This window comes from Archocentrus centrarchus, chromosome 21 (assembly GCF_007364275.1).
Source record: "Archocentrus centrarchus isolate MPI-CPG fArcCen1 chromosome 21, fArcCen1, whole genome shotgun sequence".
NCBI lineage: Eukaryota > Metazoa > Chordata > Actinopteri > Cichliformes > Cichlidae > Archocentrus > Archocentrus centrarchus.
Window position 1 is genome coordinate 9592924 of NC_044366.1, and position 27511 is coordinate 9620434.

The following is a 27511-nucleotide window of genomic DNA, read 5'->3' on the forward strand; positions in this document are numbered from 1 at the left end:
TAAATGTTGTCATCATATCCAGTTTAGCTAGTGCAGCTCATAGCTGCTCAGACAAACCATTCATAAGTTATTACAGGCAGCACTGAAGCTACAGAGTAGTGTGAATTTGCTTTTGCTGTAGGACCGATGATGAACTATTTTTTAAAGATGACCTAGCACTGGGCAGTACAGCAGTAGGAAGTAGGAATGGATTTTTTATATAGTCAGATAAGGATTCAAAGTAGAAATGTACTGTGCTAGCTCTGTGCTGGACTACACTGCCCCTTACGTATGCAAATCCCCACCAGCTGCATTTAACAGGGAAATGAGGTGTGTATCTGTGCCTGATGTGTGTTCAAAGGTAAAGACCTGTCATTTATTTTATTTTGGTTGTAGCATGCTCATGCACACAGGGTCACGTTTGCCATTACTTTCCAAAATTTAATTATTTATTTTATGGAGGCCTGATTTTTGTGGCCCAAAGGGAGGCAAATCCCCCAAAATATGACTGTGTAAACACTTCATGTCCAAACATCATGAGGTAATATACACCATATTGCCCACTTTTTTTCACTCACCCATTCAAATCATTGAATACAGGTATTCCAATCACTTCCATGGCCACAGGTGTATCAAACCAAGCACCTAGGCATGCAGACTGCTTCTACAAACATTTGTGAAAGAATTTTCACTGTGTTGCTCTCTGTGTCGTTCTCAGGAGATCAGTGAATTCTAAGCATGGTACCATGATAGCGTGCCACCTGCGCCACAAGTCCAGTCATGAAATTTCCTCACTACTAAATATTCCACAGTCAACTGTTAGAGGTATTATAAGAAAGGGGAAGCAATTGGGAACTACAGCAACTCAGCTGAAGTGGCAGGTTGCGTACAGTCATAGAGTGGGGTCAGCAGATGCTGAGGGGCATGGTGCGCAGAGGCCACCAATTTTCTGCAGAGTCAATCGCTACAGACCCCCAGACTTCATGTTGCCTTCAGATTAGCTCAAGATCAGTGCATAGAGAGATTCATGGAATGGATTTCTGTGACTAAGCAGCTGTATCTAACCCTTAGATCACCAAATGCAAAGCACTGGATGCAGTGGTGTAAACCAAACCTCCACTGGACTCTAGAGCAGTGGAGCTGTGTTCTCTGGAGTGATGGATCATGCTTCTCCATCTGGCAATTCGATGGATGAGTGTGAGTTTGTTGTTTGCCAGGAGAACGGTACTTGTCTGACTGCACTGTGCCAAGTGTAGAGTTTATTGGAGGGGGGTTATGGTGTGGGGTTGTCTTTTAGGAGATAGGCGCGGCCCCTTAGTTCCAATGAAAGGAACTCTTAATGCTTCAGTATACCAAGACATTTTGGACAATTTCATGCTCCTAACTTTGTGGGAACAGTTTGGGGATGGCCCCTTCCTGTTCCAACATGACTGCGCACCAGTGCACAAAGCAAGGACCATAAAGACATGAATGATCCAGTTTGGTGTGGAAGAACTTGACTGGCCTCAACAGAGTACTGACCTCAACCTGATAAAACACCTCTGGGACGAACCAGAGCAGAAACTGCCAGCCAGGCCTTCTTGGCTAAAAGCCTTCCCAGAAGAGCTGAAGCTGTTATAGCTCCAAAAGTTGGGCCGACATAATATTAAATGCTATGGATTAAGAATGGGATATCACTCAATTTAATATGCATGTGAAGGCAAACAAGTGAATACTTTTGGCAATATTGTGTATGCACCTCCACACAGAGCATCTGTGTCTTTACAAGCTTTTTCTTTACACCTGCCCATCACCTGCTCCGGGGGCAGGCTGGGTGACACAAGCTAATGCACACACATGTGGAGAGAAGGACAATGAATGGGTTATCAGCAGACAATGAGAAAGCTGTTTATTCAAGCGAGCAGCACATGTGCCCCACAGGTGGAACACACATATACACAGACACGCTGCATACACCCAGTCATACCAAAATGTATACTTAGTGAGAAAAGAGGAATATTTACTCTTATTATCCTATACAATCCACAGAAACTGGATAGTTTTGTTTCATTAATCAGATAAACTTTTGTTTCCTTAAAAACAAAACAAAAAAAAAAAAAACTTTCAACCTAGATGCATTATTGCTAAATGATGCTCACTTTGCCATTTTGCCAGCTTGTATGTAATAAATGTTTTAGCCACTAGATGTCACCAATGATGAAGAAAATAACAACAGCTTCTTTATTCAAGCCCCATTGTTGTTCTGCTCATGGATTCAAAATATATTGAAAAAATGTGAAAAAAAAACCCCCAGAATGTAACACTTTTACTTGGACAAGTAATGTCTGATTTTTATACTGTCAATGCAGTGTGATCCAGATGTGATGGACAGTTTTCAGTCAGCAGTGGAGATAATAATAATATATCTGACTAATTAAGAAAGACATTGTGCTCTATAACAAGAAAAATGTATTCTGTTCACAGAAGGTGACAAGCACACACATAAAATACCTTCAGACTGGTTTCATATATGACCTTAAACATCAAAGTCTGTTCATATAGTAATTCACATTTCTGGAGCTTTAGAGAATAAATTATTCGGAAAAACAAGGCAAAACATATGCAAATATAACGAATACATCTGTAATGTACCTTTGATTTGTATTGTTAAAAAGCCATTTGACATTTAAAAGTGAAATAAACCTGAAAACGCTTCTGTTTATTCCTTTGTTTGCATATTTATTTTCAACAAAACATAAAACATAAGCATGTAGATAAATTCTACGTCATGTTGTTTTCCCCATGTTGGAACTATTTTCTATCTTTTTTACTTCTTGCTCACATGTACAGTGCATGGCAGAGCAGTCATCTAGGTGGAGTCGTCAACTTAGAGAGAATTTCTTTCTTTGGGATGGATACTGTAAAATAAAACTGCCTTTATGAGTCTAATAACATTGCAATACAAACTGTATATGTGTACTCATTTGTAAAGTCAAAACTGTATTTTTAAATGTATTTCAACCCTAATCAGTCCTTCTCAGAAAAACACAGTTTTTTTTTACTATAGCACTTCATCCAGTTTTCTCCAGATCCGATGGAAAAGTAAGATAAATATGTCCTAGATGAAAGTGACACATGTCCTGGGGCTCAGTATGTGAAATGCCTTGGACCCTTTGCCACCTCTAGTTTAGGATCCAGTTTACCTACAGCAAAGAGTGAGAGAGAGGGGAGGGAGGGGATCAGCTCCCAGAATGTGTCTATTATCCTGCTACACCAATCAAACTGTTGTGTCAGTGTGTTACCATTGTATAGTTCTGGGTCAGGTTGCCACTGACCATGGCTGCCGTATTGATGACTAAGTCAGTTTGGGGCTCTGAGGACAATGGTGCTCGGGAGCCTCCACAAAGCACGAGGCTAATGCTCCCCTTTCAGCCGGCCTGCTTAGCTGCTGAGTGTGCAAGGCTGCTGGGCAAATGGAGTGGCTCAGGTCCAGGGGGCCCAGCCCTATAAAAACACAGGCGAGGGTCTCTTCCCCGACATTGATTATACTGGATCTGTCCCACCTCAGTACCGTCTGTAAGTATATCAGCACTGCCTCAGACTTAGCTGCAAGAAATAATCACGGTGACAGCTTTGTGTGCTAGGTGGAACCTGCAGGCAGCAAGATGCTTCTCAAACTATGTATTTGGTAGTTAGTGTATTACAGACGCACTTTAAATGAGACTTGATTTGTTAACATTAAAAACTTCATTATTCTGCTTTTGGGGACAGCTGCTTATTCCTATGCATATGAGAGAAAGCTGGCAGCATGATGCCTTTCTGGTGTGCTTGTGTTTGGCTTGTAATGCTCATGCAAGCATTTTTCTGAACCCAGTGTTGTGCGCGTCCCCACAACAAAATAAAAAAATAAAAGCAGGACTAAAGATAGGTATTCTGTGAGAATGAGACTTCGTAAGCTTTCATTTAGATTTGTGGTTGGCAGTTGTCATATTTGCCATATCAGAGTTTCACAGTACAGTTTATGAGCTGGAAACATGCTCGTGGTTGTTGATTGAATCTCCAGGATGAAAACTTAGACAAATCTGTGCTGTGAGGAAATGGAAAGATGAAGAATGAATGGAATTTTTCACTTTTTGTGACACCTTTGAAGAGTGAACTTAATAGATATTCTATATTATATTGCGAGAAATATTTTTTCTTTAAGCTTCCAAGTAAAGATTGCAATTATAAGATAATTTAGAGGCATCTGCTATGTTCTTCAAGACAAGAGGACCCTATAGATCTTTACCTGAATGACTGTTCATTCTCTTTGCTACCCAAGACTTTTGTTGTGACTGTAAGTTGGTTTCATTCCTAATCTATTTTATGCTGAGGATCTTTATAATGCCCTGCCTTCCTTAGAGAGTAACCCCCAAGGGAGAAGCAGCAGCCATGAACACTCAACAGATGGAGCAGATGGGCCAGTTTAAGATCACAGTCTGGGAGGAAGAGAACTTCCAGGGAAAGCGCTGTGAGTTCATGCTGGAGTGCCAGAACATCATGGAGAGGGGCTTCAACAAGATCCGCTCTATCAAGGTTGAGAATGGACCGTAAGTGAGGACTGTTGGTGCAGGATTCAAAGATTTATTAAAGTTGCTTGTAACTGTGAACTAGTTATGTCTTTAATATCCTTAAAAAGAAGTGTTTTGGTTTCCAATTTTCCTCTTTTTTTTTAATAAACAAAAATAGATAACTGTTTTTCCTGCAGCAACATCCATTTCATTCACATTAATCCCCTTGAAATCCTCTTTTTAATGGCCTGAAAACGTCTGACTAAAGCAGACATGACTCAAATAATGGCTTAAATCAAGAACTAGAGCAGACAGAATAACAAAAAAAACCCTAAATTACAACCTGCAGTGTTATTAGTTTGCTGCTTGGCATGTATCACTTGCATGTGTGTGCGTGTGTGCATGCATCCAAGTGTGACCCTGTTGTGATATGAGTTGGCTGTGTGCAGTTGCTGGCTGTGACTAATGATCAGATAAAAAGCCCAGGGTGGGTACAGCAGCAGCGGTGGAGGCAGGAGCAGCAGTATTTAATGTTTGCTTTGTGCTCCACGGCAACAAAAGAAGCGGTGTGTCATTTTCTGTGGGCGTGGGACTCTATTGTTTAAAAAAAGATGACAGTGTCAGTATAATTCAGTTGAAAGTAACATGTACCTGGTCATTTATTAAAATTTTATGCTATTTTGCTTTCATTTTTCATTCTTTCTTTTGGGAATTGTTTTCTCTGTGGTATTTCACTCACTGCTGGCACACTTAACCTCAGTATTTCTGTCCTCTTTTCTGTCCTCCAGTTGGGTGGGTTATGAGTACCCAGAGTTCCAGGGACAGCAGTTTATCCTGGAGAAGGGAGACTATCCTCGTTATGAGGCCTGGAGTGGAAATAGCAGCTACAGAACTGAGCACCTGCTTTCCTTCAGACCCATCAAGTGTGCTGTAAGTTCCCCCATCCTTTTTTTTTATTTGTTCTCTCTTTTTACCAATGAGCCTTTGTCAGCTGCCTACATCATTTCCCTACCCCACGCCTCCTATGACATAAACCTGCCCTCCTTCTTCTTGAGAATCCCACAGATGTGTTGAAATGTATTTATTTTCATGCATCCCTTATAGTCTGCTTATACTGTAACATTTCTCATCCTCTGTTAGCTTTAGATGATTAGTTTTTTTTAAAGATCTCTTTACTAAATCCCTTCTCTTTTGTCGTCTTCTTGTCTTTTAATAGAAATATTGAGTTTATTGCGCAGAAATGTAAAGTCATGAGTTAAACTGTTCTTTATAATCAAACCTGAAATAGAAACATAGTTCTTAGTATTAATTTCCTCTTTGTTTGTCTAATTACTTACTAATTATAGTGTAACATCAGCTACTAAATCAGCAACACTTCTAGCAGCACCACTATTTGGTTGTTTCTCTGCAGAACCACAGTGACAGCAAGGTGACCCTGTACGAGTGTGAGGACTTCCAGGGCCGTAAGTTTGAGCTGTGCGATGACTACCCATCCCTACAGGCCATGGGCTGGTGCAGCAAGGAGGTGCCCTCTATCAAAATCAACTCAGGAGCGTAAGTTACTATTTTTTTTTTTTCTCTGTGTTTATTCTGTGTATCCTGCCTCCGGCTTACCTGCCGATGCAGGTTTCAGTCTCATCGAAATTGTGCTTTTACTTTATTGTGTTTTTATGCTACTTGAGTTTTTTTTTTTTTTTATTTAACATGCTGCTGAAAATATAGCTTAACAAGCACATTTAGGCTGACTGTGTGTAATATCAAAAGGATGGCACAACCTTTGTCAGCACTCTGGTCTTCTCGCTCTTGCCTTGTGGTTGCACTCAATTTACCAAAGTCCATTAAACATCATGTCTCCTGAGGTGTGTCCTCGGGAGACATGATGATATACTGAATCTCTTGATGTAACCTTGACTCAAACCCACCCTCCTTCTTTACAGCTGGGTGGCCTACCAGTTCCCTGGTTACCGTGGCTACCAGTACATCCTGGAGAGAGACAGACACCAAGGCGAGTACAGAAACTACAATGAGTACAGCACCCAGGCTCACACCAACCAGGTGCAGTCCATTCGTAGGATCCAGCACTAAGCCTTCATTCTGCCTGCCTGACCCCACCTGAAAAGAAAGAAATAATCCTCTTCCCCTTCTCTCAACTTGAACCCTGGACAGATTGCTGTCACAGAACAGTAGATGGACAAACTCTTTCTATCACTCTGTGGCTCTGCATGTATGGATATCTAAGTACCTACTTCTACTAACATGCTAAAGCATGCTCTTGAAATAGGAAATAAAGGCTTTTCTTCAAAACTAGACACTGTTTGTCGGTATTCTTTTTTGTTTTCCTCTTTTTTTTTTTTTTTTTACATTAAGGTTTATCAGCCCAAATTGAATAAATAGAAATGAGAAGCTCAGATAAACTGGCTGTAATAACTGACTTTTATTGAATTTGTACCTGTGGTTAAGACGGCAGGTGTCCAAGCACTGCAAAATCAGAGCCTTTTTTTTTTTTTCAGCTCTACGAAGTGGCTGTTTTCAGCGACAGATTTTGCTTTGTGTTTATTTAAAGTGCACATTTAGCCTTTTAGTGAACATCCATGGAAAGATTTGATTCTGTTAGGCTTTAGCATGTATAATGTTGTTCTTGTCAGACTGTATTCTTCTTTCCAATAAACAAGAGCACAAGATCACTTTTGTTTCTATTATTTATTTTTCAGCTGTTTGAGGTACAGTTTGCCAAACATGGCCAATAAGGCAAAGCTCTATGAAAAGTAGCATGTGGAAGTTGGCATTTAACACCATTTTTTTTTTTCATTTTGCTCCGACTTGCTTTGACCATGATGAATTAAAAGTGCTATTAAACCTTAACAAGGCTAGAAAAAGCAATATTATTTTACTGTAAATATCAAAACATGCTGACAAAGAAGGCAGCTGCTATTTAAACTGGTTCTTACACAGTTCAAAAAAGGCCAGCGGAGGTTCTTTGAGAGACAAAACATCATAAATGTGATGTTTTACTTACTGATGGAAGTTTAGTCCCACTGTTCAGGCAGTTAACCCCACATTGTAGGTACAAGGCTTTACTACTTAATTGATTAGTGTGGCTCAAATGAAAAGCACGGTTCCCAAACCATGCTAATTTCCTCATTATGTGTAAAATGAGGAGGTGTGGATGTACATTGACAAAGACACGCTTTTAAAACTGCAGCCTCTGAAACCTAAAAGCGAAAGACACTCAAAAGAGGTCCTTTATAGTCTGAACAATGTGTACAGCATTACACTTTAAGTCCCCAATACAACCTTGCACATAATGAGAGTCCTTCATTTGAAAGTCTAGTAGCTTAGCATTTGTTTGTTCACTGTGATGTGTCACCAGCGATGTTGATCCTACAGTCACACGCCGGGTTCCTGGAGTGTGTTTACCTCCACCTCCACTCCTCCTGCTGGTCCAGGACATGGGATTCCGTGTTACACCCCCCGCCACAAAGCTTGCACAGTCCCACACCCAAAAAACAGGATCTTTATATAAATGTGTAACCATGCAGCACACACCTTTCTCAAATATACATTCCTCTGCAGACTGATTAAAGCTGCTGCTCTGTGGTTTACAGAGGAGTGACACTTGAGTAGACAAGTAAGTTACAAGCTGCAGCTGCACAGTTCAAAGCACCAAGGTAAGTTCAAGACTTTATAGAGAAAACTTACTCATGGCAGCTTTTCTTAATAAGGTTTCCATGATTGTTTAGCCCGTTGTTCAGAATTACAGCTGAATTACAACTTTATGTACAAATTATGTAAGTTGGCTTGAATGTTTAAAGATATCAGCTAACAAACTGACTACAGTTGCTGCTGGAGGGTTGGAATTTAATAGCTAGTTAATAGATACACTTGATTGCTTAGGTTTATGTGACAATTTGCACGACTTTGCTACCATCTGATGCTAACTTAAGTTTTTATATTACAAAATCTTGATATAGCCCAGATCAATGGGTTTAAGTAATAAGAGATGTGTTTTGTTTTGTTCTGTTTTATTTTTTTATTTATTAATTTTATTTTCTTCAGTGGATTTCTGTCCTCAAGCCGAACACAGGTGAAAGTTCACGCATCTGTTTCTCTTCTGTTCACTTCTCCAGTGGATTCAGTTTAGCTTTCGAGGCTTGTTTTAAGTTGCCTGCGACTTTTATTTGTACACAGGCAGCTAAAGCAAGCCTTGAACGCCAAAGACACAACTACCATGACACCTTTAAACTGAAGACTGAAGAAAATAAAATACGTTGTGTATGATTAGGAGATCTGCACCAGACAAGGTTTTTCCTGTGTGTGTGTGTGTGTGTGTGTGTGTGTGTGTGTGTGTGTGTGTGTGTGTGTGTGCATGAATGCATGTGCGTGTCTGTGTGTGTGTTGAAATCATCTTATTATTAAATTCTGTTGATATTTTATTCCAAGCCGTCTGCTTTGACTGTGACAACTCATCATATAAAAATAAATAGCTCCACACTTAATGCTCTGGTGCTTTTTCTTTTTCTTTTTAAACATGTGTGCGTTTGTGCGTGTCTGACCTCAGTCATATGACTCATTATAAAGATGATTAATGATAAACAGACCATTCACTTTCAATTTGGTCAGCACAGAGGACTGATTATATGTTACAAGCTAAGATGTAATTTTTTTTTACAATGACCAAATGTATTTCCAATAAATTTAAAGGGATTCTTTTATCTATCCGTTTTCTGAACCACTTATCCAATTCAGTGTCACAGAGGGAGGGTGTTTCAGCATATCTCAGCTGTCATAAGGTGAGAGGTGGAGCAAACTTTAGACAGGTCGCCAGTTTATTGCAGCTCTAGCAAATTTAGAATCACCAGGTAACATAACAGGCTTGTCTTTGGATTGTGGGAGGTAACCAAGGTACTCTGACAGAGAATCCATGCAGACACAGGGAGAACATGCAAACTCCACGCAGACTTGAACCCAGCACCTTCTCACTGTGAGGCAGCAGTGTAAACCACTGTACCAATGTGCCCAGGCTTTTTTTTTTGTTTTATTTTATTTTATCTATAAAATGATTTTTCAAGGGGGACCTGGCAAAGAAGGCACCCCAAATGGGCCAAGGTGATAGAACTGAAAGTGTATTTCTGTTATGTTTATGATCATGTTATTCCTAGATAGTGTAGCGTATTTTTAAGTTATGATGCATTGTAGCATTTTAATGGAAAGACTAAACAAAAAGGATTTCAACCCCAATACCTGCGAGGATTCACATATATCAGTGTCAGGGTCTTTACATATGATATTTTTAGGTGATTAATAAAATGTAAAAAAAAAAAGTATTTTATGCAAATGTCTTTTTGCATTGGTTAAATTGTCTTTAACATGACATATGACATAAAACATATTTTACAAAAAGTCATAAAATAAATATACTGGAACCAAATCAGGTGCTCTGTAAGACATTAAGACACCCCCACAGAGCAATATTTGGGTAAGTCATTTATCACTAATGAATATCACAGATGTTTGCTGCTTTAAATAACCAAAGGCTTTTCAAATAATACATTGCCTACTTAGGGTTTTCATAATAACAGTCATATGTAATATTAGTTGCATAAAGCTGTATCATGTTGCCTGTATGATGCCTAGCCTATTTACCCCTGAAAAAATGTTAAATGTTGTGCATATCTATGTGAATGGGAAAATGGTAGCAAGCCTAGCTCTGTTTATTTGTTTTCCTTTTGTTACAAATACAAACTAAAGTTGCATATAAAATAGACACTGTTGCCTGACATAAATGTAAAATCCAAACCAGACTCTACCACAGGACCATAAAGCCCATACACAGTCCACTGTTTCTAAAAAACAAAAGAAGTAGAAAATTATGAGTGGACGTGACAACGTCAGTGAGCATCAGAAGGCATGGTTTCAAAGTTACGACCTCATTACCCCCAGATTGAGGCCATATAACCTTAAACCCACAAAGAGGAGGTTAGGAGGGATGAAATGTCCTTGTTTTCTCGTGGGCACTGAAGCGTATTTTTTTCAAGGTAAATATTCTTTTTCCAACATGAAATAGGTCTTTGTTGTTTGCCGAGAGGTAAAGAGGCGGAAAAGTGAGGAGGATCTGAACTGGTTTCCATGTCAAACACTTCAATTCACCATAGAAACTCAGATCTTAACGCGGAAACTTTATTAAACTGTGATGGTGGATTGATAAGGGCCGAATTTCTATCGGCCTCTTTTTATTGTGGGCGCCAGGCGGGCTGACAGAGGTAAATTGCTCTTTTAATTAAAGCAATGCACCAGGGGAAATTGCTGTCTGAATATTGTCTCAGAGATGGGGGCCAGTGACAGTTGCCTGGAAACTTCAATCTGTCTACCCGCATTTATTCCAGATCACAGTTATGAGATAAAGTTTAATAAAAATCTTTTCCTCCGCCACCAACGAAATGAAATCCAACCCTTTCTGAACAACTGAACACAATGAAACAGGACTGCGGAGGAAACCTCATGTTCAACATGTATCTCTCAGGTTCGTCATTTTGTCCCATTAAGAATTGGAGAAACAGCCTATTATATGTCTATATTTTTACATTTTGCTGCGTCTCGGTGTCCTGCCGGCGATGATGCTCCGTTTCCAGGGCAGAGCATTGTTCAGCCTTTTCAATCTGAAAGCCCGTCTGCTCTTTTGTCGGAAATCGGAAATCCTTTTTCCTGGACGCGTTTCCTGGCTTCTAGCAGAGGAGACCGCAAAGAAGACAGGCTCCAGGCATTAGACTCCAAATGGACCAGGACACAATTAGGATTTAAAACCATATTAACTTGGATGGAGATTTGGGAATTTTAAAAGCTTATTTTTTTTTTCATTTATTCTGTTTTTTCTTCCTTGCACTGTCCAATTTTACATTTTACACAACGATTAGAGCATTTTTAGAGCCGCTGTTATCCGAAGCCACATACATTTTTAAAAATACCCCTAAAGATTAAATTTAATCTTATTATATTTTCTTACTTCCTTGACATAGTGGTGCTAGAAGATGCCTGTAAAAAAAAAAAAAACTGGCGATGAAGAGATTTTTGTCCTTTTAAAGAAATATTAAATGATAATATTTTGATGTACAGGTGATAGAAAATAGATAAAAGGCCGATACCTGTTTTAGAAATCCTCTTGTAATAACTTCTGAGTAAAGATACACACCTGATGCTGAAAATATGTCTGTTTTGATTTCAGATCCAACAGAAAATCTGTTGAAAGAAAGCAAAGGAACATCCTGGGGTCCGATAAATACAGGAGTTCAAAAAGGTAAGAGAATAAACTCAGGGGTCCGTCCTAAGAGACCGCAAATACCATCACTATGTAATCTCCGGCTCTTAATTAGTAGTTAGCTTATTTTTAATCGATAGAATCACCCAAAACAAGCACATTTAAAAATATCAATAATGACATAATAATAATGATATTAAATATAACAAAAAAAAAATGCCAAAAAATCCTTTCAAACTATGAAACACAATTTGAGGAATCAAAGAAGCACTGATCACATTATATCATAATATATCATAATAACAGCAGCATCAAAACGTGTTAATTGCCATTTTATTTATTTCGTACTTAAAATGCACTTAAATTGTGTATATTTGAGGTTATGTAGATGAACAAACACGGGGGGGAAATTCATTTGTCATTTGTCATGGATTTTATTACATGGTGAGATTCTGTAGACTATCTGGTCTCAGGATTTCCTGCAAAGAGCAAAATATAACTTTTCATAAAGTTTAACAAAGACAACGCGTAAAATATAAATGTATTATCAACAGAGTATTTTATTAAAATGTAATACCCATGAGCAGCACATTGGGCCTATATTTTGAATATATATTTTAAATAGCGTGGGGAAACTTAAATGAAACGAGACGCATTTAGGGGCCATTTAAGAACACCTAAACCTGCGTAAATACAGACTTTTAAAATTTTTTTAAAGATTTGAAAATGACATCCTTAGTATAAAACAAAATGACCGTGTATCTTCTAGCGTATGTCTTATACAGTATCTGAATTTTCCAGTTTAATAGGTGATGATATTCACAATATTTCTATATTAAACTGATAATAATCTTTGTGCCACAGATATAATCTGTCCGATGTTTTTTGCAGGAAGAGAGAAATTGGTCTTTTTCTTTATTACTTGCTGTTTGCATGATTTATTTTAGGTTAGCGTTGCATCAGTTACATTTTTTTTTTTTTTGTTCTGCCTTCATTCAGGGAGTGGGCAGATTCAGCTCTGGCAGTTCCTGTTGGAGCTCCTCTCTGACAGCACCAACATGTCATGCATCGCCTGGGAGGGCACCAACGGAGAGTTTAAGCTCATCGACCCCGACGAAGTGGCCCGGCGCTGGGGGGAGCGCAAAAGCAAACCCAACATGAACTACGATAAGCTGAGCCGGGCGCTGCGCTACTATTACGACAAAAACATCATGACCAAGGTCCACGGCAAAAGATATGCCTACAAGTTTGATTTCCACGGCTTGGCGCAGGTATGTCAGCCGTCCACCACTGAGCAGGCCATCTACAAATTTCAGGGCAACTTCTCCCCGATTCCCTTCTCCGGGATTTCCAAACTGAACCTCGTGGCTCCCGGTGTGGGGCCTTCGGGGTTCTCCTACTGGCCTGGTTCCACACCTGCAGCTCTGTATCACAGCCACAACCTCCAGCCTCCAGGACCCTTTGGCACCGTGTCTCCGTCCCACATCGGCTGCGTCAACAACATCAGCAGTCTGAGCAACATCAATAACCATTATAACTGACTCTTAATGCATACTTTAGACAAACTGGAAAAATCGAGACACAACTATGAATAAGGACAGATGACAAATAACACTAACCCGTCGATTTTGGTGGTTGGCAGGAAAAATGACGATTTAATCTTAAAGTGGCGTGGTTTGGTTAAAAATCTGGCGTTTTGAAAAGTTTAAGGAATTTTTTTTTAAGTAGCACAAAGCTGTGTTTAAACTCGTAATACACAAACGATACTGGAACTCCTGATATATACGTAAGACATTTAAACTAAGCAGTTAAATATTTAATTTAATTTAATTTTAAATTTATTTTAGGATATCCATGTTGTCAATTATTAAATATGTCAAAAAATATACCGCCTGCCAAATTACGCAAAATGCTTTGAACTTGAACGCTTAGTTTGCCTACATTTGATCCATAAATATCCCATATATGTAATTTCCTTATTTAAGCCACAATCTATGAGATGTATTCGGAAATCAATAAACGTTTACATGCGGAGGACTGTTTTTTGAGATAACAAAATACTGTATATATTTAAAACGTTATTTAAATAATCAAAGACATACATCTATCAGATATATGTCCCATCACAGTTAATTCATTTCGGCTCCCTTGCTCTCTCCCAACCCCTTCCTTGAGTTCCGTGTTTTTTTTTTTTTTTACACCTTTAGGTGGATTTGCACAAACCTGGGAGCGAGCTGCCAAACTATCATCGGACTAATGGCGCCATCTCGTGGTTATGGTATGGAAAAAAAAATGCTTCTTGGACTTGAATAACATTGACCACGCTTGGAAAGAGTCGCTTGAAAGATACTGTCGCGTTGATCACCTTTCGCTAATAAATCAGAGCACACATAATAAATATCTTTTTAAGAAAAACAAACGTTACCCAGTAACCTTACTCTCATGCAATAAGTATAAAAGCAGTGCAAAGGCACACGGTTGTATTTTGTGTGAAATAGGCTGAATAGTAACTGAAACTGTGAATTCACAAACTCTGCTGTAAATACTGTAGGGTAGAGACAGGCTCAGACTATAGTTTCTCTTCAGTGATTTCAAAGTGAATATGAGTGCATTTATTCACATCATGGCTAAAACAACAATTGTACTAATCGGAAAAATCATAAATAAACTCTTCTGAATAAAAATCTTTGTCAATATGTGTATGACTTTTTTAAAAATCATGTTCTTATTGGCCCAAACATGGGTAGGCCTGTAAACATCACTGACAGTCGTGTCATATTTTAAAAGATTAGATTCCCATCCCTGCTTCAGACTGTCAGTGCGGTTACTTTTTTCGAAATGAATATTTTTTTTATTTGGATTTGTATTACACATTACATTAACACGAGCTCTGGCATCAGTCGTTGTTTATATTGCTATAACAGACAAAAACAAGGTATTTATGCTCATAATGTGTACCTGGCCTAACGACAGAGTTGTAGTGACTCACCTTGCTGGTCAAAATAGAACCGTAAAGCACTAACCATCCATATCACTGTCACCTTGAATTCCAGGTTACTTGCATGTGTGCCTTAACATTAAAAAAATCTATAAATGTGCTCATTTTGTTTTCAATGTCAGCCGTTGCTTATCATGGAAATTATTTTTTATTTTTTTTTAATGTTATTTATTGCTGTTGCACTTCGGCAGACACACAGTGAAGTAGTGCTCAACCTGAAGACAGTAAATCTTTTTAGCCATGTGGGGGCACCATAGCTCTTCCAACATCATAACCACAGTTTACGTAACTAGGTGATAACAGAACTGGTCTAATATAGAACACGGAGCATTTGCAAATAACAGATTAAACCCTAAACCTCATTTTTATGAAAGTGCGAGCCTACAGAGATTTAAGTATGCCTGGGTGAGCGCTATCAGTAGAACAATGGGATGTCCACAGATGTTTTAGGCCGATCATATTGTATATGTATAAAAATAACACCCTTAGCAGATAATATCCTTTATCAGTCAGCCAGACAGACTGATCAAAGATTCATAAAGAAAGCGTGTGTGTATGTGCTTGTGTGTGTGCGCGTGCGTGCGTGTGTTTGTGTGTGTGTGTGAAAGAGAGAGAGGAAATAGAGAAAGGTTCGTTCATTCACAGCAGTGTTTGTGTGTGTGTCCTGCATATCAATTGGAAAGACATGGAGTCGCTATTGACAACTGAATTTCTCTCATGCCTTGGTCCCTTACCAACAAAAGACTCATTGCACACACACACACACGCACGCACACACATATGCACAGATAGATAGATAGATAGATAGATAGAGAGATAGAGTGGGTTGAAAAAGGTATGTATCCCTGATATGTTGTTTACCTCAAACTGTGCTTCTTGTAATAACAACCATGGAAACTCCACGGGGATTGAGTCACTTCCACAACACTGCAATCGTCACTGTCTTCTCGGCCAGCAGCTCTGCCACTAATCTGCTGTGCCTATTGTTGCTGATCCTCATCCTCGCACTTCTTGCATAACAAACTAGGTGGGAGTTTTCCTGCAAGCCACAGGATTAACAGTGTGAATGCAGACGACTGAGGAGCGAAAAGAAAACACATGAAGGAGGAAGAGGAGGAGGCGAGAGAAAGAAGAGCTCGCTAACTATGTTACTCTGCAGCACTTAGATTAGAAATTAAACTTCCTTTCATGCAACAAACAAAGAAATAAACGTGTTTTTTGGTCACTTAAATACTCAAAGTCAACAAATTATCATTTCACATCTGAATGTGCTGTCAGTTATTTAGAAAGGCTCTGCTTTTGGATGTTTTCACAGAAACCTTTATGCAAGTTGTCCAGCTCAAACCCTCCATCAATACTTGGCATTATTAATATTACAACTAAAAGACTCATAGAGGCTTTATTTACATCAACTTGAACATGTGCGTTCAGCTTCTGTCAGCACTGTGTGAAGCTCTGACACTGAACTGCTGGTTTGCAGCTGAAATAAGCTTAAGCATTTGGAGACGGGAACTTGCATTCACTTGGCTTATTTGACCAACACAAAACAGAGAAACAAACGTGTATGTTTAAGGGTTACCTTTTTTCTAAAAAAAAAAAAAAAAAAAAAAGACTTTTGATATTTGCCTATATCATCATTATATTCTGACAGGTTTCCATGAGTCACATGTTCTGTGAAGACAAGCAGGTCCCCCTGTCCCAGCTGTGCATTATTAGGACACCGAGTGAGACAGTCATTGGGACTTTGTTGCTGTGTGTGAAGTCTTGCAGTCAGTGAGTCATTCTTCCAGTGAGAGAAAGTGGTAAGAAGGCTCTTTTAATTTAGAACAGCACACCTACGTGGTGCTGAAATAGACTTGAGAATCAGAGGGTGAGAGAAAGAGACACAAGGAGAGGAGAGAGGCTCAGGGAGGTAAAGGAAGGAGAAATAAGAGAGGTAAAAGTCAGAAGGAAAGAACAATTTAGACCAATGTACTGCATTTGGAGCCTTTAACAGAGACACCTATATTTTTAGACGCTGACCCTGATTCCCTGAGCCCCCCCCCCCCCCCCCCCCCCCCCCCCAAAAAAAAAAAAAGAAACAAACAAAAAAACACAGGAGGTAGAGCAGGTCACCTACTGATTGGAAGGTCGGCGGTTCGATTCCTGGCTACTCCAAGCTGCATGCCAATGTATCCTTGGGCAAGATACTAAACCCCAAGTTGTTCTCCGATGCAAGCGTTGGAGTGTGAATGTATGTGAATGTTAGATAATAAAGCACTTAGTTAATCATGGAAGTGCTTGTATGAATGGGTGTGAATGGGGTAAATGTAAACATATTGTGTAAGCGCTTTGAGTGCTCAGACAGAGTAGAAAAGTGCTATATAAGAACTAGTCCATTTACCATATACACTGCAATATTGCCTGTACTTTTTCACCTGCATTATTCTGGAGAAGAATGTTAAAAATATCAGTGTATAAACTCAGTGAAGACATATTTTATAAGTGATGCAATCTGTGCATTGACATTGGACTAATTATTAGCTCCTATTTGAGATTTGGTGTCTTGAATCTACTGAAACCGTTGTAAACATTTAAGAAGAAAATGGCAAGGACTCCCTCAACTGCCTGCTTTTCTACACCTGTTTGATGTTAAAGGACAGTATTTCAAACAGTTTGATGTGGAAAATCAAATCAAATGTATCAAGGGTCAAAACTGTGGTAAATACTCAAGCTTGAGCACAAGCTTGAGTATTTTGCTGGAAATGTTAATTTGTCAATTTAGATAATGGTCTGGGAGCAGACAACCTTTGTACTTCAAAACCCTGGTAAGGATTTTGGCTGTTACATAAAACTAAATGGATGAATAATCATGCAGATTGGTGCAGTGTGAAATGATTCACCGGCAGAGAAGACAAAATGACAACAAACCTTGTGTAGGTGTGTGATGAATGAAGGAATTAACATTACATATTGTATAACTGGGATAAATATAAAAAGTGTCATATAAATACAACAGCATATCTTTATGTAACATATGTATAACATGAAAGAAATGAAGTAAAAAGATCTGATCAGTGAAGTGATTAGAGACTGGCCGAGATTCTCTTCTCTGCTGGTCTTCGCTGTGCTATTTAATAGCGGTGACAAAGTACTTCTCGCTGCAACTCAGTGCTGGAGTAATCTAGTTAAAGAGATTAGCAGAGTGGTTATGTAGCAAGTCGACAGCAAAATAGACATAATCCCTATAAGGTGTCGCCTCAGCTGGTCCTGATTTGGTCCTTTTTCCTATATGGATGAAGATAACAGATCTTAGGTCAGAGGCAATCCCATTAAAAGTGAGAAAGAAGTAAAGTAATCAAAATAGGGACTACACAGTGTTAACTAAGTTACAAGACAATAAAATTTTTTTATTGCCATTCTACTGGTATTTCACCAGAGGGCCTAACCCACACAAAGTACCTCCATGCACGCAAATAAAGCATTTTAGAAATCTTGTTTAAATAATTAAAAAAAAAAAAAAAATATATATATATATTAGTATCAATCCCTACTAATATTTAGTAGGGATTGATTCAACAGTGAAAATTTTCTATCCTGATTTGTATTTATTTGATAGGGACTGTGCAGAACATTGCTGCAATATAGAGCATAAAACCAATGTCCTGCACAGAGAATTTATATATATATATATATATATATATATATATATATATATATATATATATATATATATATATATATATGAAATGTTGTGGTATTTTTATGGGAATTTTTGACCATTCTTCCAGAAGAGCATTTGTGAGGTCAGACACTGCTGTAGGACGAGAAGGCCTGGCTCACAGTCTCTGCTCTAATTCATCCCAAAGGCATTTTATCGAGTTGAGGTCTGGTGTGCGGTCATGGAACAGGAAGGGGCCATCCCCAAACTGTTCCCACAACATTTTGGAGCCTGAAACTGTCCAAAATGTCTTGGTATGCTGAAGCATTAAGAGTTCCTTTCATTGGAACTAAGGGGCCGAGCCCAGCTCCTGAAAAACAACCCACCACTATAACCCCCCCCTTCACCAAACTTTCCACTTGGCACAGTGCAGTCACACAAGTACCGTTCTCCTGCCAAATCCAGACTCATCCATCGGATTGCCAGATGGAGAAGCGTGATTCATCATTCCAGAGATCACGTCTCCACTGCTCTAGAGTCCAGTGGAGGTTTGCTTTACACCACTGCATCCGTCGCTTTGTATTGCACTTGGGGATGTAAGGCTTGGATGCAACTGCTTGGCCATGGAAACCCATTCCATGAAGCTCTCCTTGCACTGCTCTTGAGCTAATCTGAAGGCCACATGAAGTTTGGAGGTCTGTAGCAACTGACTCTGTAGGCGACCTCTGGGCACTATGCCTCTCAGCATTAGCTGACCTCACTCTGTTTTCTTTTTTTTTTGTGGCTGAGTTATTGTCGTTCGCAATCGCTTCCACTTTGTTATAATACCACTAACAGTTGACTGTGGAATATTTAGTAGGGATTGATTCAACAGTGAAAAATGTCTATCCTGATTTGTATTTATTTGATAGGGACAGTGCAGAACATTGCTGCAATATAGAGCATAAAATGGATGTGCTGCACAGAGAATTTATAGCTTTTGAGAATCTCAACTCTTGTCCCTAGTTTAGCTTCAAGAATCACAATGACATTGCACCCATCCATAAGACTCAAGTAGAGTCATTCAAAGGTTGGTATGAAAGTAAAATGAATTGTATGCTAGGGCCTTTGTAGACATCAGATTCTTAATCCAGTTAAACCAAAAAGTGAATCCAGGGGGACACAGAAGTGTTCCCAGGCCAGCCGAGAAATAATCTCCCCACCATGTCATGGGTCTGCCCCCAGGGCCTCCTCCCAGTAGTACTTAGGCATCCTAGTCAGATGCCCGAACCACCTCAGATGAGCTGGAGGAGGTAGCTGGGGAGAGAGAGGTCTGGACTTCTCTGTTTAGGCTGCTGCTCCCACACCTGTCCATGGACAAGTGGAAGAAAATTATACATTTTTTTCCCCAGAATTTTTCTGGTGAAAACTTCCATGATGACACAACACATCTGTTATTTAATAAACCAATCCATGTGAAATTACAGACAGTTTTTGTGTCATTATGCAATCAGTGCACCAGCTTTCAGTTGTGTATTTACATCAATAAACTAGAATTTGGCAGTTTTATCTTTAAAATAAACATGACATATTCGTGAAATGATGTTACACTTGTGACTGTAATTTTACAGTCCCTTTGTGTGCAGATTGGTGAACTCCTGCTTATCTTAACTGCTGAGAAACTCTGCCTCTCTAAGATCCTCTTTTTTATGTCCAGTCTGTTACTGACCTGTTGCCAATTAACCTAAGAAGTTACAAATGTTTCTTCAGCTGTTTCTTTTTAATACTACTTACTTTTCCAGCTTTTTGTTGCCCCATTCCAATGTTTTTAAGATATGTTGCTGCCACCAAATTCAAAATGCACTAATATTTTTCTTAGGATCTGGCCGTGGTCTTTCTGTGTGGAGTTTGCATGTTCTCCCTGTGTCTGCATGGTTTCTAACCGGGTACTCCGGCTTCTTCCCACAGTCCAAAGACATGCAATTAGTGGGGTTAGGTAACTGGTAATTCTAAATTGTCCATAGGTGTGAATGGGTATCTATCTGTCTGTATTAGCCCTGTGACAGATTGGCGACCTGTACAGGGCTTACCCCGTCGCCTAAGATGGAGAAAATTGATGGATGGATGGATGGATGGTATATTTCCTGAGTTTAAACACTTGATATGTTTTCTATGTTTGACTGCAAATAAGATATTAATTTATGAGATATTTCAAATGATTACATTCTGTTTTTATTAAAATTTTACACAGCTTCCCAACTTTTTCAGAATTGTGGTTTTACATCATCTTGCAAATATTAGAATAAAAAAATCAGTCACCCATTGGTTTTTGAACTCTGTATTCTGAAACCTTAAAATGAGCATTTGGGTAGCTTCCATACTAGGCCAGAAGTTACAATACTTTAAGCAGAGGGTGAAGAGCTAAGTTATCAGCTAAGGCTAACAAGGTTGGTAAGCAAGTTGCTTCCAGAGAGTGTACATATGGTAGACCCAATCACACACACATTCGTACAATGCTTTTACCTACAGTATGCCTAAGCACTTTTGTCTAACATTCAGACCCACACTAACACTCCAATGGATGCATCAGGGGCAACTTGGGGTTCAGTATCTTGCTCAATGATACTTTAAAATGTGGATTCGAGGAGCTGGGGATTGATCCACCAGCTGTCCGGTTGGTAGACGAGCCGCTCTCCTGAGCTACAGAATGTACCCATAATCCATCTTCTTTTTAATGGCAGAAGACAACTGCTAAAAAAAAAAAATCAAATTGGACATTGCTAGTGGTCCTCATTAGTGTAATAGAGGTCAGGTTAAGGAAAAGTTAGTCAATGAATATACAGCGTCCGTCTGCACTTACAATGTCTGATTGCTGAGATGGTGGTGATGAAAATGTTCAGCTGGAGGCTTCAACATGAAGCTTTATATGCAGTCAAAGAAAATGTACAGGTGAAATTCACAAACACAGATACCGTCTAATTAGTGCTAAGTAACAGAGTAATAAAATAGCAGGACTTCACTCATCAAAACTGAATCACAAACGTCCACACAGCAAGCCACATTATGTGCAGGGTTCTTTTTTTTAACTACAGCTTGGCACAAGGGCTTTGATCTGCTTCCTTGACCCCTCTGCCCTCCTCCCAGTTTGGCACTGGCACTGCTCCCAATCCATGGAGCCCAAATGAAGACTGAAGACAAGTCAAACAGAGTGGATTGGTGTGGAGGAGTTTGAGACATGCCTGCACTGACAGACATTCACAAACACTGTGTGCATGTCCTCTCTCGATCACTGTTGTGTGTATGTGCTGTGCAGTGGTTCAGCCCACGCTCAGCCCAACACAGCTCACTTTGCCCAGCTCTCATTCACTTACCTACCCGTTACTATAGAGACACAGTGGAGAAGAATGCAGAAAGCAGGCTGGCAGACAGATATGCAGGGGACCTGGTTTGAATCATAATAACAAAGAGAAGGCTCTCAACATAGCACTGTGAGACTGTTACATAACGACTCAGGATTCTGCAACCAAGTCAACCTGTCAAGAGTTGGGAGAAAAAAAAAAAGAAAAAAAACTATAACAAGAAAGCTTTTTCAGCCATGATGACGTGCTGTTTTCCACTGATTCCCTTTTGACCTCATAGATCAGAAAATAAAATTCCTCACACTAGAGCTTCAACTGTGTGGATGTCATATAAGAATAGTTTTTATAATCATATAGCAGCCATACTTCTGTTTATACCACTGGAAGAAAAATCAATCAATAAACCCCATTATACAAAAGCTTTGCTTGAATGGCTCTTATTTAAACATAAGTAAAAATAGACTTTAATTAAGCATAGTTAACACTCAACGCTGCCAAGGTTTCATCTTTAAAATGCTCGTTTTAAATAGCTTGAATAAATAAATAAAGATTAGATGTTATTCTTTATATCAACTATTGAAAAAAATGGAAACCTGTTCTTATTCTATCCTTACACATTTTATAAACTCCTTTTAGAGTCTCTACCTCGACACACTCTGCAAACTATTACAATCCTGCTCCTTTTTCTGTCATAATGTCTATTTTGTTTTGCTATCCTGCCTGCCTTTCTCAATTCTACTTCTGTAAGCAGACTCTATGTCCCAGTAAGACCACAGAGTGAGAGCGAGTCACAGACAGTTCTGAGACTGCAGCAGATTCTAACCAATCACATTAAGGAGCCCTCCAGCCCACGTGGCTTATTCATAAATCCAGGAGGAAATCCTTATCAATGCAGCTCCATTCTATCATACAGTAAATCTTCAATGTACCTTTGATTTGAGATGAAATGAGCTTCTCAAACTTTATTATCTCAAATGTTTAAATCAAATCAAGTATAGCACGTTTTTTCATAAACATATTGCATTTATTCTTTTGCAGATTTTTGAAAACTCACCCAAAAATTTAACAGATGATAAGTCTAGCATGAATGCATACCTACTCCTAAATTGTGGCATTATAGACTTTACTTTCTTACTGTTTAGTTGTCTCTGTTCCCATTTCAGCATGTGCCCCTGATTAGAGCACCCAGGAAACCCAGATAGGATCCCAAAAATATCCCCTATATGTGTCAGCATGCTTTGCAGTCCTCGGTGTATAGAACAGCAATTAACTGCAACATATTCCGAGATGTAATGCAGCTGTTCCTACAGAGGTATATCAACAGCCACTTGCTTGTATACCCAAAAAATGTGAATCAGTAGCTCTAAAACTGATCTCAGCAAACCTTTCCATATACCTCTATGAGTTCTAGTTTCATGGCAACCAATAAACTCTCATGAGTTTCAGTCTCATGGCAACCTAAGATAACATCCCTGACACATCCCAGTAAGCATATTCGTCATGGACTTTTTCCTATTGCATAACCATGTCTCAAGGGTTCCCCGCAAATCAAGGATTAGTGGGTGGTTTGCATGGATAAGAGGCTGTCCAATTACTCCTGCAAAAAAACTGCAACGTTTGTACAGACGGGCTCTGCAAACGTGTGCACACATCAGGATATAAACATTAATGCAGAATATTGAATATAAAAATTAAAAAAAAGCCAAGAAAGACAAGGGATCCCTAATAAGTCTGGATTTATTTCAATATGGTCACCATAAACAATTATCGTACTGACCTTTTATTAACATGTATAGAGAGTGAATGCAACTGTGGTACAACACCACAGACAACACACACACACACACCTAAACACTTTCCTTAGACGACATTTAGGAAAAATGAGCTGTACAAAAGATTTATTTCACAGAAGATCATCCTAGAGCAAGAACTGGTCACAGTAACTGAAAACATAATGGCAAACACTCCAGCGCCCAAAACACTGGTACATCACCATTATCATATAGCACTGTGCAAAAACATCAAAGGTTTGTTCACAGCTGTGCAAAATAGCAGCATTATAATTTACTTTCCAAGCAATGGATTCACAACAGCACATCACAATGATCACAGAGAAGGACCATAGCACTGAATAGTCAGGATTGACCTGTAGGTTTGGTTTCAGAGTTGGATTCAAATCACCTTTAACTTATAGAAACTGCAATGAAACATGTGCAAAGTATAGTCTTCTGCCACTTAATAATGAAATCTTTACATTAAATATTTGTACTTTGAAGAATCCTGAATTGACTGCACTGAAAGTGAACTGAAGCCTGCAAATGGAGGCCCACAGCACATTTACAGCACAGGACAAAAATATCATTTGATCATTAAGCTCTATTTGTTTTTGTAACGCTCAAACTACACTGTATATAGCGACCTTCAAAACAGGTAGAGGAAAAAAAAAAAAAAAGAGCAAAAATGTGGGTTATGTACATGTAAACCATATAGTTTCAGGCCATTCATTTGTTGGCACATATAAGATTTTAAAAAATCTTCTGAAAAACAAAACAAACAAAGAAACAAAAAAACTGTACAATCCATTCAGTCTTCAGTTGACCTCTGCAATGTGTTGCAAAGCAATACATCACAGTGACCAACACAGTTTGGAAAGCAATTCACAACAGAGGCCTTGGGTTGGTAATCCTGCTGCATACCCATTTATGGGCTCTTTTAGTGCAACATATCACATTCATGTGGGGTACTTCTGCCCCAAGTCCTCATGTTCCACTTGAAGCAAAAGCCTTTGTCCAGTCACATTACTACAGAATCACATTGCTAATGCAAAATGAGATTGCTGCTATATGTGTGTGTGTGTGTTTTTTTTAATCACGCAGGAGGAACTGAAAATAGTTGTATACCAACCAGATGTTAAAAATGCCATACATAAAGCATGATGTTTTTTTCTGCAGTTGAACTTTTTGTTTACTTCTAGTCAACGTTTGCAGATTAAAACTATAGTTTTGTAGCTCTGTTTCCTATAGACACGTATCTACAGTTATTCTAAGCAATGTTTTTTGTCCCCTTAGAGAAACATCCCTCTGATATCGGTTGCATGTTCAGCAGCTTAGTTATCAGCTGACTGAGATGTTTAAAAAGCACAGTATATACAAGCTGTGCTTACAAGGCTTAGGCTTATGCGCTGAAAGTGTACTGGGCTGATTTTGGTCCTCTTAAGCCAAGCTTGGCTCTGTTGTGGAAAAGTGACTGAATAGCGGGGAGTGGAGCAGAAATGGCTGCACAGGTCAGCACCCCGGACAGCTCCACCTCTTAACTCGACTCAGACATCTATTCTGGTCCTGCCTACCTCATCTCACTGTGACATCCATTCACTTACTCAGAATATAGGCTAATCTTGAATGAAATGGAGATTCAAGTGTCAACCCCTGCGTCACTCAAGAGACAAGACAAAAGAGGACAATATACTATTGGCATGCATTTATGAAATTTCCTAAACTGTAGCCTAAACACCATACTGAAGTTGTGTAAGATCATGAGAGACAATTTCAGCCCAGGCAGGTGAATTCTTCAAGGTTGGCCTTTCCATTTAAAACCACACGTATGTGGTTTTTACATTCACCTTAGACCAATGTATTGTTCGTTTCCATGTCAGCGGTCCAGGTTTGACTCGCTGGTGTCGCGTTGGTTTTTGAGATCCTGGAAAATCTCGGTGAAAAAGTGTGGATCTGCATTCAGCTGAAGCATTTTGGCACTCATCCTGTCGATGATCCGGAGCGACGTCTCCCAGAAAACGTCCTTGTTCGTCTCGTTCATGAACGGCTTGAGTGGGTAGGAGATCTCGTTGCCCATGTATGAGTAGGCGAGGTAGAGGCAAGTCTGAAAGGTGCCCTGCAGCTCGGCTGGGCTGTCGATGCTGTCCGATACCGTGTCTTCGCACAGCAGGTACACGAACACCACATTGGCCGGCGTGATGAAGCCTTGGTCCTGCCAGCCCTGGAGCAAAAGAGTCCGGTCAATGTTTCGGAACCAGAGGATCACCTCTCCGCTGTTTAACTCTTTAAGTTTGAAACACCTGCGGCACAAGAAGTCCCCCAAACAGCGAAGCAGCTCCCCGGTTGAAGCCTGGATGACTATCCGCCTGGGTGACACCAGAGACACGCTGCTGGGTTGCTTCTGGATCGAGGCGAGCCTCCCGTTTTGAACGACAGGCTCATTGTTCTGCGTGGGCACCGTGGGCACCGGGACAGGGATGGGCGCTTTCGGTTTCTTCTCTTCGGTTTGATGCGTTTTCCTGACGTTTTCGCTGTTGAGCTGAGCCACCTGGTTGGACGGCAGCTCGCGGGTGGGCATCGGGTTCGGAGTCACTTTCTTTGCGCTCTTCTTGGCCGAATTAGCCACCAGTTTCTTCCACGAGAGAGATACGAACATCGAGTGCCGTTTGAGGCTCTTGTCGTTTCTGACTCCTTCTCCTGCGACCTCGGCATCCATAATAGATGCCTTCTTTGTCGCGGGAGATATAGAGAGAACGGTTCCCATGTCTGCGATGTAGAGAGCTGCGGTGGTTAGGATGCTGCTGCAACTTGAACGCAGAATCTTCTGCAGAGTGAGAGGCGGTGAACAACAGTCACGACAACGATTGAAACTCCATTTACACGTTTATGTACCAAGTCTGATCGCTCCTTGGCGGAGGTGAAAGAGGACTGCGCTGTATTTTTTCCCCCTGCTGTTACGTGCAATTGTATTCCAACAGATGCTCTCTCAGTGCCGCGGCGCGGAGACGCTGCGGCACAATCCTGTCTGTAACCGAAACGAAGATTTGTGGCTATGCATAAATCTTGGGTTTAAGCGAACCAGCAAGTTCATCCCCTGACTGACAGCCGAGTTAGCCAATGAGAAGACCAATCAATGGTCCAATCGCTAGGGCTGTTGTTTTTAGGTCTCGGTTGCCATTGATAGCAGGTGACACGTCCTAATTTGGTTCAAGTGCTATTCTCCACTAGTCTAGTTACTTTGGGAAATAAAGGTTATTTATAAATCAGACAGTTTCCATCTGACCTTGTCAGCCTCCGGACAAAAACAACGCGGTTTTACTCTGACTATTAACGAAAGTTAAAGAAATGCTCCTAGATCCGGGGGTGCAGTGGAGTACACAATCAAACTGTCCTTTTTGTTCTCAGTTAAGAAATATTGCTAGGTTTTCTCAAAACAGTCTCACCTCAGGCATATCCATAAGGTGAAGAAGACTGCAGACAAGTGACAATATTTGAAAACCATACAGTATTTAACTTTAGTGTCATTCTCCACCTAATGGGCTGGGATTTGGGAGATAGGTGTAGCTGTAGTATTAAGATTTCTGTTTCTACACCACCTGCTGGAATCTCATCCTTTCTCTGAATTTAGATAATTTTTTGCAGAAATTCCCTGAAATAATGAAGAAAAGTACGCAAAAACCAACAGCTGGTGCAGATTTTTAAAGTCTGAGCTATCCTTACCATAGCTGACCATAGAGCTGTTTTTGAGGAGAAGATGATGCGCATTACTTTGGCTGCAAACCTGATCAGAAGTTAGAAACTGTGCTGCTATATTTTCTACTATTTTTCCTGGTAGTTCTTTTATTTTGGCTGAGTGAACTGGGCCCACCCAACCTAACCCTGATTAGCATAGCAATCCTTGCTCAAAATCAAGAATGATTTTGACCAGTTTTTTTCTGGGTACAGCTGGCATTAGCTCTGATGCACAAATAACAAATTATGAAAAATGTTGTGCAGAAACAAG

At 39.7% G+C, this 27511-nt stretch overlaps 3 protein-coding genes across 3 annotated transcripts; 2 read left to right on the top strand and 1 right to left on the bottom strand.

Annotated features, from left to right (window-relative positions):
• Window positions 1-3437: 3437 nt before the first annotated feature.
• cryba2b (crystallin, beta A2b) lies at window positions 3438-6815 on the top strand. The gene is made up of 5 exons (XM_030758182.1): window positions 3438-3534; window positions 4360-4547; window positions 5297-5438; window positions 5920-6062; window positions 6446-6815. The coding sequence occupies exons 2-5, from the start codon at window positions 4390-4392 to the stop codon at window positions 6591-6593; spliced, it is 591 nt and encodes a 196-aa protein (XP_030614042.1). The 5' UTR covers window positions 3438-3534; window positions 4360-4389; the 3' UTR covers window positions 6594-6815.
• A 4085-nt stretch (window positions 6816-10900) lies between these two features.
• On the top strand, window positions 10901-13527 carry fev (FEV transcription factor, ETS family member). Its single transcript, XM_030758851.1, has 3 exons — window positions 10901-11028; window positions 11728-11799; window positions 12760-13527. The coding sequence occupies exons 1-3, from the start codon at window positions 10980-10982 to the stop codon at window positions 13299-13301; spliced, it is 663 nt and encodes a 220-aa protein (XP_030614711.1). The 5' UTR covers window positions 10901-10979; the 3' UTR covers window positions 13302-13527.
• A 9928-nt stretch (window positions 13528-23455) lies between these two features.
• LOC115800582 (cyclin-dependent kinase 5 activator 1) lies at window positions 23456-26538 on the bottom strand. Its single transcript, XM_030758037.1, has one exon. The coding sequence runs from the start codon at window positions 26270-26272 to the stop codon at window positions 25385-25387; it is 888 nt and encodes a 295-aa protein (XP_030613897.1). The 5' UTR covers window positions 26273-26538; the 3' UTR covers window positions 23456-25384.
• Window positions 26539-27511: the final 973 nt, after the last annotated feature.

Coding starts and splice junctions, on each gene's coding strand:
- cryba2b (XM_030758182.1), top strand. CDS start 4,390: ATGAACACTCAACAGATGGAGCAGATGGGCCAGTTTAAGATCACAGTC. Junction 4,548..5,296: donor ATCAAGGTTGAGAATGGACC/GTAAGTGAGGAC, acceptor TCTGTCCTCCAG/TTGGGTGGGTTATGAGTACC. Junction 5,439..5,919: donor TCAGACCCATCAAGTGTGCT/GTAAGTTCCCCC, acceptor GTTTCTCTGCAG/AACCACAGTGACAGCAAGGT.
- fev (XM_030758851.1), top strand. CDS start 10,980: ATGAAACAGGACTGCGGAGGAAACCTCATGTTCAACATGTATCTCTCA. Junction 11,029..11,727: donor GTTCAACATGTATCTCTCAG/GTTCGTCATTTT, acceptor TTTTGATTTCAG/ATCCAACAGAAAATCTGTTG. Junction 11,800..12,759: donor AAATACAGGAGTTCAAAAAG/GTAAGAGAATAA, acceptor GCCTTCATTCAG/GGAGTGGGCAGATTCAGCTC.
- LOC115800582 (XM_030758037.1), bottom strand. CDS start 26,272: ATGGGAACCGTTCTCTCTATATCTCCCGCGACAAAGAAGGCATCTATT.